Here is a 15,392-nt window from a genome sequence, read left to right as displayed (position 1 = left end):
GTTGTTGGGGCAACATATTTTAGATTCAGTTCTTTAAAAAGTATCTCTTGATTCTACTGAGCCAAAGACTATGAAATGTATGCTATTATGCATGTTTATACATTTTTTTCCCCTCAAATTTTACAATAACGCTATAATGAGCAGAGTGGAGTGAAAATGACTATTGATTAGTCAATTGACAAAAATATAACCAAATATTTTTCTAATCAATTAATCATTTCAATCATTTTTTTTATTCCCTATTTCCAGATTTTCATTTCAATTTGTTGGCCAAATAAAAACAAAAAAATAAATAAATGAATAATAAATATACATAATTAGCAGAATTTGGAGCTTCTTTTTTGTCCTCATAATATTTTTTCTTCTTTAGCTGAATTTTGTCAGTTTCAACACATATTCAGAATATATAACACAAATTCAACTCAATTGCTGTTTATCAAATTTAATACTTTAGCTCTTGCCACAAATATCGCCCACGCCATTATCCAAGCAGGTAACTACTGTGCCGTGTAGCTGGAGCGGAACTGCATTTCAAGTTTTGCATATTGACAATTGACGGTGTCCTGTGAAGTGCTGTTTGTTAAAGGAAAATACTGACAGAAAAACACACATCCTGATCTAAACATATTGGTGGCACATTCTTTTCTATGACATTTTTCAGCAGAGACAAATATTTGTGCTACAGACACAGTACACCAAACATGAGCAGCGAAGTTCAAGTCAATCACAGGAACGACTTACGCACACTATGATGAACAAAGCGAAAACCATGCGTATCTAATTATACATCGGCTGCCTAAGAACCACTAAACATTTGGCGTAGTATTTTTTTCCACATCAAATAAGAATAATATTAAATACTACTGGTGTTTTAGGAATTGTAATAATTTTCTATGGAAAGGAAGCTTTCTACTCTCATCACCAAAAAGTATGTGCTGAGAAGGTTGTTCCCAATACCTACGGTGTATTAGGAAATTAAGAGGGTTTATTCCAGGTCTGTGATCCTGATGTGTACGAATAAGGAGGAGGGTGGAATACTGGTTCCATCTTTGGACAATAAGTGAATATGACGATAACCTGAGAACATAAAACAAAACCACAGGATTTAGGTGAACATGGTTTAGTTCATTATTGATTCAAGCTAAAGAGAATCTGGCATATTTATGCAAGACTAATGTGATACGCAAGTTGAACACGTGGAACTGGAGCTGGCTGCATCTGCTCTTTGGAGTTCAAACTAAGCTTAGTTCTAGCGTAAGTGTTTACTAAGTGGATGTCTGACCCCACAAATGCTCTACTGTATGAATGGACAAAAATTCCCACAGAAACACTTCAAAATCTTGTGGAAAGCATTCCCAGAACAGTAGAAGCTGTTAAAACTGCAAAAGCCAATGTCATTAAAGTCCCTATTGGTGTAATGGTCAGGTGTCCCAATACTTTTGTCAGTATAGTGTAACTTGATTTAATTTCTTCAAACTTACCTTGCTGCATGCAGCTCAGAGGGAGTATATACTGCCCCACAAAGTCGTTTTTAGATGTCTTGTCATAGTCATCCACTACAAATCTCACCATGGCCAGCTCCGGAGAGTGGATGGTGAAGCGCAGAGTGTCATACCACACGGGATTGAAACCTGCAGAAAGGACAAGTCCTTCAGTTTCAAATGTGGCAAATGTGACATATTAAAAGAAACCTTTCCTGTTGAATTCGCCATTCAATCATTCCCTCCCTTTATCTTTTCCTAACAGGTGTAAATGCATGGCCTGTACCATTGTTATCAATGTATCTGGTCTCCTGCTTGGCCTGGTCCATAGGAACACCATGGATCTCCACTCTGACAAGAGGATCCACTATAGAATCCTTTTTGATGTTGACTTTGGGCAGCTGTTGACCACTGATAACCTATAATACACAAACATATAATACAACAGTAATCAAAATAGCTAATAAACTAGAGGGATACATGTTTCCTTACTTCCTTTGTGATTTGTACCTGTATGGTGAGGAAAACAGGATGGTAGTCAACCCGATTTTGGGGCATCTCAGGGTCAAATCTTTTCTCAGACTCTCTCATGAAACTGGGCTTTAGGACATAGCCACAGTTGCCGTTCTGACGAAAAAGTCCGTCATTCAGATCCATCCCCTCGCCGGCAGTCTGGAAATTCAAAGCGACTGAACGAAAGGGAAAAGAAACAACATTTACTTTTTTTTTTTTTAGCATTTTAAAAATCTAACAATAAAAATGTTCTCCCTGTGCCTGCGTGGGTTTTCTCCGGGTACTCCGGCTTCCTCCCACAATACCAAAAACATGCACATTAGGTTAATTGGCTACTCTACATTGCCCCCTAGGTGAGAGTGTGAGAGTGTGTGGTTGTTTGTCTTTGTGTGTTGGCCCTGCGATTGACTGGCGACCAGTCCAGGGTGTACCCCGCCTCTTGCCCGTAGTCAGCTGGGATAGGCTCCAGCTGCACGTAATTAATATTTTTCATATAAATCACCCTTCCCACATTAAATATTGACATTTGCTCATATGCTGTCGAATGGAGTTGTTGCCTTGGAGACAGTGGAAGCAGAGTAGCAGAGGGTAAACAACTCAAAGACCACACACCTGTCCCTTAGAGAAGCTGGGTGTCGCTGTTTTAATGTTTTAATAATGCACCATGTGCTTTTAAAGGGACTGGGAGACGACACTCCGACTGGTTTCATTCATTTCATGCTTGAAGCACACCTATGAATAATTAAGAGACGTACAACCCTTTTGAGTGTCGGACTTATTTTGAGTTCAGCAGTTCAGCATCAGAAACGACTGAAAGCTCATGGAGGAGAACTTAGCTGATGAAGAGCAAACTGACTGCCCTTCATTTTATTAGCCAGTTAAGCTATCTGACCAGTTAACCTCACCATTCAAGGATGCTGTGATTATCAAAGTGAGTGAACAGAAATGCTTAAAAACTCGCATTAATATAAAGCTAATGGTGAAAAGTGGAGTAGCTAATTTAAGAGGTGAAGGTGAAATAGATTTGTGAGGTAGTAAATATACAGTTCTTTAAATGGATATACATCACACTACATTGTGGTAGTGAAGTGGTCTTCAAATGGCCTTTAATTTGATAAGAAAAATCCTTATGCAAACAGCAGCCCAGCGCAGCTTTAACAGAAACGCCTGCTTGAGTTGCAATCACCGATTTGGCACCCGGCGTTCCACATTTCCTGAGGATTGAAATTGGAGGAGTCAGTTCGGAAGCCACTGGGATAAACCCTGGTCAGCTGCCGTGAGTTATGGAACACGAACTCAGCCCCTGAAATGGATATAATATCAGAAATGTAGTTAGAGTCAGATAAAGTTGGCAAATACAGTGTGACTAAAGTGCCTGATACATGTTATTGTGTGTGCATCATGCATTTAAAATCAGAACTAACCAGCTTCTCTCAGATGTTTTCGGGCCTTGGACTCTGTGAAAGAGGCTACCTCATAGAACTTGGAGTGGATGCGGGAGTGTTTAAAGCTACTGAAGTGAACGCTTTTGCAGTAAACCACGCAGTCTGACAGCTCCTTGGATAAACGCTGCTTTGACCTCTATGGAGATAAGACCACAAAAAAAAAAAGATAAGATTATTAAATACAGAGGTTAATATAAGAGGGTGATTTGTAAATGTGCAGCAACTTTTGCAAACAAATTAAAATATAACCACGTTGTAGAAGCTTCTGTTGTGACTATGAGGGGAACACTATGTAGTAGAATAAATTATATTTTCACAATAAAAAAAGAAAGCACAGGAAACATAAAAGGGTAGAATTTTTCAAAGTTCAGGTATAAAACCAAAATGACAGAGGACCCAAATTCATTAAACAACATTAAACACTGCAAAAAAAAAAGCAACACAGAGATAGGGAATGTTTTTCTCAGATGTTTCATATGAACAGTAATGTCAAATGCTTACACTATATGCCAAGTCTTACTGATACCTCTATTGTGGTGACACATAGTAGGTCGATGGTGGCCTAAAGATTAGATAAGCAAGCTTGTGACAGAAAGATCATAACTTCAGCTCCATCAGACAAGCAGGAGGAAAATGGCCATCCTTACTCATCCCTCATTCCCACCACTGAGCTGCCAGCAAGCCCCTTTACCCCAGTTACTCCAATGGTCAGTGGTCAGCAGACCAGGTTGTGATTGTACCGTGCAGCTTTAAGCTGTGAATGCACAACTGCCAGATGATGTTAAGGCTGTCAAGTCCATGAAGTCCTGTAGAAAGGAGGACTCAGAATTTGAGTTTGCTACTAAAGACATTAGTGCCATACCACTGGCTACTGTTGCACTGTGGTGTCAATAGTCTGCGATGAGAATACAGTCCAAACTGTCTGGGCAGAAATGGATGGAATATAATTGCATGGCAACTGGCTGCAGTAACCACAGGTATATAAACTGTGAGGCTACCGGGATAAAGATGGGTTGGTGTGCTGGGATGAACAGTGTCAGCTCATGGCTAAGGCTGAAAACGTTATGACAGCAACTGGCGGACTGATTTGGAATGATAAGTTCTGGAGAGATCCTTTTGTGGGGGATAAAGGCAAAGGGCAAGTGTCATGAAAGCATTTGTGGCCATTAAGTGGCTATTTTACTGTGACTGCTTTGCTAGCTTTGGAAGAGGAAGATGACTCCCCCATTGTTAATCCTTTCACAAAACTGTCGATTTTATAACCTGGGATGCTGTTAATAAGTACAACACCAGACCAAATTCAAATAGAATTGCTGAACAAATCTGAGATGAGGGCAAGATTCAAGGGCGAGGGCCTGGAATGAGGATACCAGGTCATAGGATTTTTAGCAAGTCAAAAGTAACTAAGACTGGAAGATTTTGTTAGATCGGAAGATATTGAATCACTCATCCAAAAGGTTTCATCATTTCTGCCGAGCAGTATAAAGAAGTCCAAACCAAATGGCCCAAAGAGGTAATTAAACCTCTCTGGGCTATTAACACATTGAAGTCAGATGAGGCTCATTTAGGTTGACCCATGAGCTGTTAGTTAGTGTGTTAAAGCGAGCTGACTGTTATGTCAATCGCTATCATATGATAGGGTAAACCCTTGTGATGCGAAGGAATCCTGTCATGGGTGAAAGCACCGGGCATATCGAAACCTTGAGACACTACCTTTTGAATTGTGTAAGTGATCCTGGACAGCAATGCCAATCAAAGGCAGGTGTGCTGCCTGGGTTGCTTCCATGACTGTAGAGATCATAGCTTCGATGGGCCCAAACACTAAGTGAAACCTGCCCAGAACCTGCATACATGAAAGCTGATCTGACTGGTTCACCCGGGCTTCAGAGGGTCACCCACCATCCACCTTTCCTAGTCTACCAGACAGCATGACAGTCATCTCTCCAGACACCTAAGCCATCAGCAGAGGCACTGCCAAACTCGATGCTTGTCTCACCTCTGCTGACCGTGTTGACAGGAGTCCCAGTGTGGCATTTCATGCTTCTCAAGTGCTTATCAATAAACATGACTCTAAGTGCCCAATGACTACTTTACACACTCAGCTAGAAATAGATGTCCACTCAAGATCAAACGTGTCCTCTAAAGTCTGCGATATTAATACAAAAACAAGGCAATCAGGCATGTAAAAAGTCGATGAATATTGTGATTCATTAGGACAGTTGCACTCCATCTCCAGATCTCTCAAAACGGAGAGCAGGAATGTTCCAAACAGCTTCAACTACGGCAAGACGGACAATTGAATTTAAAGCACATGTGATTAAAAATTTGGAAGGCATTACTTTTGTGTGCTTGCTTGCTTTTCGAGAGGTTTAAATCAAAGTTGGGGACAGTAGACAACTACTGGGTATATGGTAATAAGCAAGATTTTGACTGAAAACAGCCGACAGGACTCTAAAACGGCAAAGGAGGGTGCATTGGAGGAGGCATGTTGTTTACAGTACCAGAGAGACAATTAAATATAATTCAGGAAGTTCAGTTGGTTGGTCAGACACCAAAGGATTTAATGAGTAATTTCTCTATAATTATATAAGTGGCAGGAACCTTCCAAGAGATGGTTTTATTGCCAGAAATAACACAAAATCTCAGTTTATTACTCGATTTTGAAACTTTATTTTACTTTAACTGTGGGTTAAAGTAAGTCCTTTCCGCCCATCCTTTCTGCTCTACGATGTTATGTGTATTTATTTATTTCTGAAATGTCACTAAAGATATAAGCTTTGGGAAAAGTGGTGGACCTTGAGTTAAAAGTTCTTTGTCGAATTAAATCAATTTGCTTACAAAAATGATTAGGATTTGAGTGTTATAGAAGGACCACAGCTAGCAAGTTATGTCACCATTCCAAAAGACAATAATTGAAGTGATAAATTTGAATGTGTTCCGAAATGTATCCAAAAACACCACACTCAGTATTGCTTTCCAGCCCTACCTAGAGACTCTACACTTCAGTATTTACCCACAGAGGTGATTAGTGACTGCAATTAGTGCTGTTCGGGGTGTCAAATATCCCATTTTACAGAAGGCTGTACGAGCTTTAGGCTTATAGCCTGGCGTGGCATGGCTTGGATTGGTATAACATGACAAAATATGTTATGTTTGTCCTTTGTCTTCTTCCGCGGAAGAAGATGGATGGATGGATGTTTGTCCTTTGTAATTTATGATACCCAGCCGACTATCAGCAGGATAGTTCTCCCTTGCAAGCCGGGTCCTGCTCAAGGTTTCTTCCTGTTAAAAGGGAGTTTTTCCTTGCCACTGTCTGCTTGCTTGGGGGTTCAGACTCTGGTGCTATATAAATAAATAAATTGAAATTGAAATTGAGGACAGCCACCATGGGATCCTCTTGTCCCTTCTGATGTGTATATAGGACCTGTGTTTTTAAGATTTAAAAGGATTTTAGTTCAGTGAACTTTATGTGGCTGGGGCAGTAGAGGACACCAGTGTCACGAGTGGTCACGCATTGCTGAAGCATCGTTCTCTCTTTTTTCGCTGCCTACCACTGTGTCTTTCTCTGCTATCACAGCGTAAACAGATCATCTTATCTAACACCCAGTGTCTGCTCCCTGCCCTTCAATCCTTTGTATTTTTCATGAGGGATGACAGAAGTTTATGCAATCCTTTTTTTTTTTTTTTTTTTTTGCCAGATAAACTATCGCAACACACGCCTAAGGAGAAAAGTATTGTGCTAACAGTGCTGTAAACCAAAGCCGGGAAGTGTTACAACAAATGGATTGTTTTTAAGAGCACATAAGTAGCAGATTAAAGGAGCTTGCATAGTTTTAAGGAAAAGCTTGAGCGAGAGAGAGGGTGAACTGGATATTTTGGGGTTTTTTTTCAATATAGAGTACAAAAGAAATATACTGTGAAAAGACCAAAAATCCTGCTTCTTATTCAAGCATGCATTCACACTAAGAAGAATTTCAGTAAATAACCTGGCCTGCACAGCAAACGGAAGTCTATAATAACTACCAACTGTAATTAACAAGATCAGTTTAATCAAAGGGAGTGCTGCTATGTTGGATTAGTCTGCTTAATTTATTAATTGTTCCATTCTTATGTTGAAATCCACTTCCTGATTTGACTCAGTGTTGCATCATCAGGTTAGAAATGACTGAAACAGATGATCCTGATTCTATATCAGGCTGGCTGATCAGACTATGCGAAAAAGGCTGTCTAGGTCGGCGGCCAAAGACGTGCGCCGCTGTGCATAGAACAACCTGACCTACCTTAATCCTGCGACGGACATTTTCATGGTGGAGGTTATCCTCATCTATTTCAGCTACCTCGTCTTCATCGCTGACCTCTCCGGTCTGAGAGTCTTCCACCATCCCATTGAAACTGTCCTCCAGACCTCCAATTTTCTTCGCCTTCAGCAGAATTTTCCCTCTGAGATCCTAACAGGAAGGGCAAACAAAATCCCACGGTTATCCTTAACATAACGACGGTTATCTTTAAATAGAGAGGATCAACAAGCGGAGACGCGTTTATGTCATTTCGCTTAACAAGACGGATGATGTCCCCCCTCGTAACTTCTTTAATTACTAATGTCAGTGGTGAGACAAGCAAAACATGACCCATGACCGATAGCAGTGTTTTTTTTAATACCTTGAGGCATGATAATCCTAGAAAACAATTATTTTAAAGCTGGGGAAGGTAAAGTTGGACAAGACGTTTTTTGTTGGGAGACCCTACATTTCGCCTTTTTGCCACAGCCCTGCGCACTGGCACCCCAGATATGCCAGCAGCCTTCTTGAAATCATTGAATGTACTATGTTTTTTCATGCAGTCATTGTCTGCCTGAACTTGGCCTTAAATAGGATTAATACAGATTTATGTCCACAGAGAGTATAGAGCCTGACTAAACCTTTTTAAGCCACCGTGTACCACATAGAGTGGGGTAGGATAAGGACATCAGACTGCACTGCTTACCTCTGGAGATGGCAACCTGATGGGGGCCTTGCCATCCAGTGTGCTTTTCAACAGCTTGTCACCCAGGATGTGGTTGAGGTGTTGGGCCATGACTCTCTGTTGCTCAATACTGCAGTGGTTCTCCATGGACAGGATGACTGGATATTCTGATACCTGGATGGGGTAAAGGAGGAGGCGGAGAGAAAAAGGGAGTGAGTGAGTTTGTAATTTAACACTGGAGAGCATTATCATAGGTGAAAGCTAATACACCTGCTGCCATATACCTGTGGGTTGTGCTTGGCTGGCTGAAAGACCAGCAGATGGATGGACAAGGGGTCACGAGGCCGCAATATTCAGTTGCGGACAGATGCTCATACACAGCGGGCTCTTACATGCACATGAACCTGGCAGCTGTTCACTTTGGCGTGAGGCTGGCACTATGTGACAGATGCCTGGCTAACTCATTTTATAGGCCTTTTAGGCTATGTCTTGGATATCATTGCACAGTTGTACTCACTCATAAATTTACAATGAGATGCTGAGCGATTTGTTGATACAGCTTTACAGGACAATGAAAGCAAAAACAATTGCAATGCCAGCGTGAGGGGATTACAAACATGCTTGATCTAGTCGGAAAGCCACATTCAGAGCAGTGTGATCATCTTTCCAGTGGGGCAGTGAGTGTGTGACCTGTTCATTTCCAAATACAGCTGCCTTCAGAAAAAGGAATAACTTGAAACTTGAACTTGAAAGACAGGCACATCCGAACGCCACCTTAGTCCGTAAGAAGTGAAAGAATTCTGTGCTCAAGGCTCATGAGTTGATGGCAAGGATGGACCTGGTCTAGCTAGATTGAATCAAGTTCTAATTTTTTTTATTTAATTTACTTTTACACTAGCATTAATCAAAGCAAAACTACCAGAAAGATGATGCTACCTTGAAGGCATAGTTGCCCACTGCGTTGACCACATCCTTGAAGAGTATCTTGGAGGTGAAAGTGTGTCCATGGTAGACGATGGGCTCTCCATTGGCACCATCCCAGCAGTCCACTTCAACACACCGGCAGCCACGACTCAGAGCCCTGAGTACCAAAGACAAATTTGATCTTCCATTCATACATTCATTCAGGGTCACAGGAAGGTAGACCATAAACTGGCCATAAGTTAATGTATTTTATTAATGCTGTTATCAGATTTTGAGTTTAAAAATTTGATCAAATCAAACCAATCACTTAAAAGGAATTTGACGTCAGGAACTTCATTTTATTAATAAATTTTGTAAAACCGATGAATGGCGGAGGATTAATTCAGAACAACGTCACAGTAAATCTCATTACCTCTGTGAGGCTCAATGAAGCAGAGAGCACATTAGGGAAGGGATTTCCACTGAAGGAAACCCGTAAATCTGTAAAATGGTTTGGAAGTAGATTTAGATAGAATCATCTTTTAAATGACTTGAAATGATTGATGATTGTTGAGGTGGCAGTCCTGGATGTCACAAGCATATGACTTCTGAGCAGATTTGTAGATGTTCATGTGCAATGAGGATGGTCGAAGTTGTGCCAACCCCTGGACTCTATCATGTATGCGTGTTCAGATTTGACTCTGCTATAGTTCTGAGTTATGGCTCTGAGAAGAAGAGCTGCAAGGGGAGCACCTAGCATTTCGGTTTATTTTGGTTTCTCTTTGTTTTACCAGTGGTTGGTTTAAAAGGTCTATTGTTTGAGTATTTGGTCACACAAAGACATTTCCAAGAGTGAGCTTAATTAACATTAACCAAGCACAATTACCTGATGTATCCCTCCACACTACTGGGTCCTCTCAGCTGATCCTCCATCAGGTAGGTGTTATGAGAGGAGGAGATAAAGTAATGGCACAGAGGCTGGCTCATGTCCTGGAAGATGCCCCGCCGCTGTGGGTTGAAGATGGAGCCCTCAGCTGAGCCAAGGTACATCAAGAAGCCGTCAAATGTCATGGCATTCAGCAGCTTGGCTGGAAATACAGCAGGATAACATCAGGACCTTCTCACATGGTGATGAAATCAAACCTTTAGTGGTACATTATCAACAATCAAGGGACAACAGGCCACTATTTTCCTATAGAATCAAACAAGCACCATGATACAGTATGTTGTCAAGGCAGATGGCCGCCCATCTTGAGCCGGGGTCTGCTCTGAGGTTTCTGCCTTCTAAAAGGCAGTTTTTCCTCGCCACTGTCGCCAAGTGCTTGCTCAAGGGGGAATGTTGGGCTCTCTCTATTTACAATTTAATTAAAGAGTTTGGTCTAGACCTACTCAAATTGGAAAGTGTCATGAGATAACTTTTGTTGTGAATTGGCGCTATATAAATAAACTGAATTGAATTGAATTGAAATGTTCTTCATTGTCCATGTACCTGTGTCAGAGGGCTCATAACGCTGAATGAGCTGCTTGGCATGCTGCTGGATGTCACCCCCCTCCAGCTGCTCCTCCCTCAGGAAGTCTTCCAAGTCTTTCTGGGATAACTTCTGGCCATCAGCTGAGTACTCCTGGAAAACTCTCAGTACATCCTCCCGCTGAGTCAACATCTTATAGAAGAGGACAAACTCGTCATCTTCCAATGTACCCGACTGGGACTTATCAGCCATCTGAGAGAAAAGAAGGGAACATTCTGTGTCTCTACATACAGATGTACCAAAATCCAAGAGGTCTGACAGCAAACACTAGCTGGTCACAAAACAATCTATTGAATGCTTAAATCGGAAGAATGGCCAAAGATTACATATTTAGCTCTTACTGTGAAAAGCCGATGAGCATGGTGCTCGTTCATGTCCACGTTCATCATTTTCAGTAAATCTCGCACTTCCTTGAAGTTCATCCTACCATCATTGTTCTTATCTGCCTTCTTGAACCAGTCACTAATCCATCTGGGATATGCCATTTAAGGAAAGTGTCACATTCAGTAGTGGATGAAACACTTGACCGTGTTTCTAAAAGCTTTTAAAGAGATACTCAATGACTGCTAAGATACACAGCACAATAAACACTCCTGTATATTTACTCACCTTTCAAATAGTGAAAGTCCACCGTGTATAAGGTTCATTTTCCAGTAAGGTGCCTAGGGAATTTCTTACTACAGATTCACTAATTTGATTCAGAGAAATTAAACATCATTCCAGGAGATCCAGTCTGATGATCAGGAGCAAGACATTGGACTACTTCTGGTCAGACTGCTTTCAAATTTGCTATGGAGCTTCATGGGCCGAGAGTGATTCAATTTCAATTTCAATGTATCTACATAGTTAATAATTATTCAATCAAAATTGTCTCCAGATGCTATACAGAGACCCAGAGCCTGAACCCCCAAGCAAGCACACAGTGGCAAGGAACAACTCCCTTTTAACAGGAAGAAACCTTGAGCAGGACCCGGCTTGCAAGGGAGAACCATCCTGCTGATAGTCGGCTGGGTATTAGTGTCTAGTGGCTTGGTGAATTTGTATTTTCTAATACCACAGACAAGTCAAATTACTGGACTGAACACATCAGTATATAAGGGGCGGCAACATCCATTCTCTCTTCGATAAAATCAGTGACTTTATGATAGGGCTTAATTGGCTTTGTAGTCTTTTTGTATTATTTCACTAATGAGCACAACTCCAACCAAAGAGTAAGAAAATTATCAGCCTTATGTAGAGTTTGGTTGGACTGAAAACATTTTGAAGGCATTAATGGCATATGATCGAAAACACTAAGTGAAAGATACTGGTCTAGTTTCTCTCGCTCCCCCATGTTCTCTAGGTTCTCAATCAGCTTCCTCATGCCTGTGATCCAGGACTGTGCTTCTTCAGCCGACTCAGCCACCAGGTCCAGGTTGCCCCTCCGACCACGGAAGACCAGCGTGAAGCATCTATCAGGTGGGAACTCATCTGCAATGCTGAGCAGCACCTCAGACTGGTGTCCCTCTCGAATGGCCTCCACATCACTCACTGAAACTGTGCACAAAGACCGACAGAAGGCAGACATTGTACAATCTCCAGGTGGTGATTAACGTAATTAACGATTACGTTACGATTAACGATAAACAGCGACAAATGAACAAACATTCATTTCATGCTTTGAATCTTTGCCACAGGAACAAAACTGGTTTTCTGTACACTAACTGCAACTTATGAATGAAAGCTACAAATATCATATCATGGGAGTATAAACCAGGTACCAGAAAACAGAGGAAAGAGATGCATTCTTACACGTGGAGTGGGTGTTGCCAGCCTTCTTGGACTTGTACCAGATGGTCATGCAGTCATCCTGGAGTTTGAAGTAGCGTTGTTTCTTCCACGTGCGAGACTTGATTTTCCTCATTATCGTCCCTACCAGCATGGACTGGATGTTGTCATCCCCTTGGATGCCTGGAGAGGGAAGGTTATTATATTTAAAATATAACCTACATATTGGCTCAAAAGATTGGGTTTTAATTCAAACATGAACGCTTGTGTAATAATATCAGTTTTCCACTTCTTCTTATTTCTAATTTGGTAATACCATTTCAGGCCATTTCAAACATGAAAATGAAAGTTGATTGATTTAAATTTAAATTTTAAAATTCAATTCAAATGATTCTATCTTACTACTGTAGCCCTGAACTTTGAAAAGACCATAGCAAAGCAACTCTTTGGGTCTTAAATTTGAAGAATTCTATAATTAGTACCATTAATATAAGCCGTGAATCATACAGTATTTTAATATCTTAATTTCATTTTCTTTTGTAAGGTTTCTGATACTGAACAGTTTGAATCAGTCAGGTTTTGTCGACACTAACACACACGTATATTAACATAAGAGAGAATTTCAAACCCATTACAATTAGTTCAAAGGAGAATGAATGTTGTCATATGTATGAATACTCTATAAAGTGAGCAAGCCCAACAGGATATAAAAGCAGACTTACGGAGGCTGCTCCCTATGGAAGCCATTCGTTGTTGTCTTACACTTTTGCCATCTAAAGAAAAGAGCAGAACAAGGAAAGCCATACTTGAATAAGAATTACTACTTTCACTAGACCATGGACTAGTTATTCATGTAAATGAATGTAAAAACAAACATGGTCTTTATTTTACAAAACCTTATCAGTAGATAAACCCCTGTTTTCTGTAAGCTTTGATTCCAAGCACTTTTTTCATCACAAACAACAAATTTGCTACGCAATAATTATTGATTTGCAGGGATTCAGATTAAATTTACTTATGCATATACACCAGTCTGATGTTACCTCTGTACTCTAGACCTACCTGCTATTTAGCTTTATTGACTTTTGACTTTAGCATTGGAGAAACTCCCGTAAGAGCATTAGACCTAGTCAGTAAAAGTAATAAATAAACCTCAGTTTTTATGAGTATGGTAGATTCACACATTCTCCAATAAAGCCAATATATGAATATAGCAAACAGTGTAAGCCCTAACAGAACATTTTGCTTCACTGTAACAGAACCTTACATCAAATATTGTTTATCTGCATTCTGTTCTAAAGAACCACTTAGGAATTATTAAAATGCTCAGGCAGCAATATAACAACAATATATATCAGATTGTGGCTCTTGTAAAGAATCATCCCCCTAACCAAGGACCAACAAATGTTTTCCTTGGGTTAGGGTTAGGGTTACGGTCTGCACAGGGAACACTTGCAGCTTTTTCAGACTTCATCCCTGTGTCACAGGAAGCTCAGCAAACTCATCTAGATACTCTTTTTTGCAGTTCTATTGTGTTTTCATCGCATTCTGTGCTGTTCTGCACTTTTTGTTCTGTCTCTATGCTGAGCTCACTAAGCCAACTAATCTCTCCAAATCCCTGTCATGGTCTCGGCATTCCTTTCACTCATGATCTCACCTCACTCGGTGTTGGTCCAATTCATGCTGAAAACATTTGTCATTTATTTCATTGACAAAATGTAATTCTTTTGTACAGAATTTGAGGGTTTTTTTTGGCAAAAACACTTCTTCTCAGCCTGTAGTAATGCTGTTTTAATTGGCTAAGCTTCCACTGGGTCGCTATCCTAGGTCGTGTAAAAACAAAATAAATAAATAAAGGCCAATTTAATACATGCATTGCAGAAAATCCATTATGCACCAACTATATCAAAAATACAAAAAAAAGAAAAAAGGATATTATTAAATATAATAAACAAAGTATACAAAAAACTTTGCTGTAAAAAGTACCCAAAATCATACTTAAGTAAAAATATACAAAAATGATGCCGCATGCAACCTGCAAAATAACTAGTAACAATATTTGCCTCCAAAATGTAGTGGAGTGGAAGTATAATCAGAAAATAGAAATAAAGTACAATAAGTAAAATTGTACTTCACCTGTATTCAAGGACAGTACTTGTGAAAATCTGCCAAAAATGTTGACAGTATGATATCTAGGAAGACTTTTATCTTTCTGTGTGCTATTGGACAAACTTTTCAAGCGAGTGTAAGCGTTGATAAGTGGAATTCTATTATGAAAGCAAAAGCTGCACAAAAGGAAAGAAGTTCCGTACTGTCTTTTCCTGTTTTGAACCTCCTTTGAAGCATTTATAATTCAAGTAAAACGAGTAAAAAGTAAGAAAAAGCAAAACTATTTGTCAAACTGTGAGGATGTAGAAGATGAGTCTGACCTGGTGCAGGATCATCCCTGAGTCCCGATTGGTGCTGCTGGATTTTGCGGCCCTGGAACAGATCATATGGCCTGGGAGCTCATGCTGTCCCTGCCACGCTGCAGTGATGAAAGCCAACAACAACTGAAAGCCAGAGTCAACTTACTGTGACACTCACCTTGCCCCTCCTCCTCCTCCTCATCATCATTCCCCTCTCTCTCCGAATCCTTTTCGCCTTTGCTGCTTGATCATCTGTTTGCCATTTAGCATTTTTTAACTGTTAAAAAATAAGAATAACAGCATAAGGAGGGTTAGGGTTAGGGTTAAAACAGGGTAAACACACACAATCGACATTGTGGAGATGTTCATAGGTTATTGTGTGAA

General features: G+C 40.4%; 1 protein-coding gene across 2 annotated transcripts; it reads right to left on the bottom strand.

The window, feature by feature from the left end:
- Nucleotides 1–131: 131 nt before the first annotated feature.
- Nucleotides 132–15,186, bottom strand: plcd4a (phospholipase C, delta 4a). Of its 2 annotated transcripts, XM_046382724.1 has the most exons (16): nt 15,030–15,186; nt 13,323–13,373; nt 12,625–12,783; nt 12,141–12,369; nt 11,175–11,304; nt 10,794–11,025; nt 10,191–10,392; nt 9,338–9,482; nt 8,423–8,575; nt 7,720–7,887; nt 3,419–3,575; nt 3,181–3,297; nt 1,992–2,170; nt 1,768–1,900; nt 1,482–1,631; nt 132–1,077 (listed from the first exon to the last, which is right to left on the bottom strand). In XM_046382724.1, exons 2-16 carry the CDS (start codon nt 13,345–13,347, stop codon nt 986–988), a joined length of 2,271 nt encoding a protein of 756 aa, XP_046238680.1. In that variant the 5' UTR covers nt 13,348–13,373; nt 15,030–15,186; the 3' UTR covers nt 132–985. The 2 variants fall into 2 exon arrangements, with proteins under 2 accessions (XP_046238680.1, XP_046238679.1); XM_046382723.1 differs by lacking the exon at nt 15,030–15,186 and having other exon boundaries at nt 13,323–14,532.
- Nucleotides 15,187–15,392: the final 206 nt, after the last annotated feature.

Source organism: Scatophagus argus, chromosome 24, assembly GCF_020382885.2.
Source record: "Scatophagus argus isolate fScaArg1 chromosome 24, fScaArg1.pri, whole genome shotgun sequence".
In the NCBI taxonomy this organism is placed as follows: domain Eukaryota; kingdom Metazoa; phylum Chordata; class Actinopteri; family Scatophagidae; genus Scatophagus; species Scatophagus argus.
The sequence above is the reverse complement of the archived record's forward strand: the minus strand, read 5'-3'. Positions and strand labels throughout refer to the sequence as shown.

Bases quoted from the DNA above. Each gene is read 5' to 3' on its own strand.
- plcd4a (XM_046382723.1), bottom strand. From the start codon at position 13,404: ATGGCTTTCCTTGTTCTGCTCTTTTCTTTAGATGGCAAAAGTGTAAGA. The intron at 11,026-11,174 runs GTAAGAGCTAAA...CTTTTCTCTCAG, and splicing joins ATGCTCATCGGCTTTTCACA to ATGGCTGATAAGTCCCAGTC. The intron at 3,298-3,418 runs GTTAGTTCTGAT...TATCCATTTCAG, and splicing joins AAAACATCTGAGAGAAGCTG to GGGCTGAGTTCGTGTTCCAT.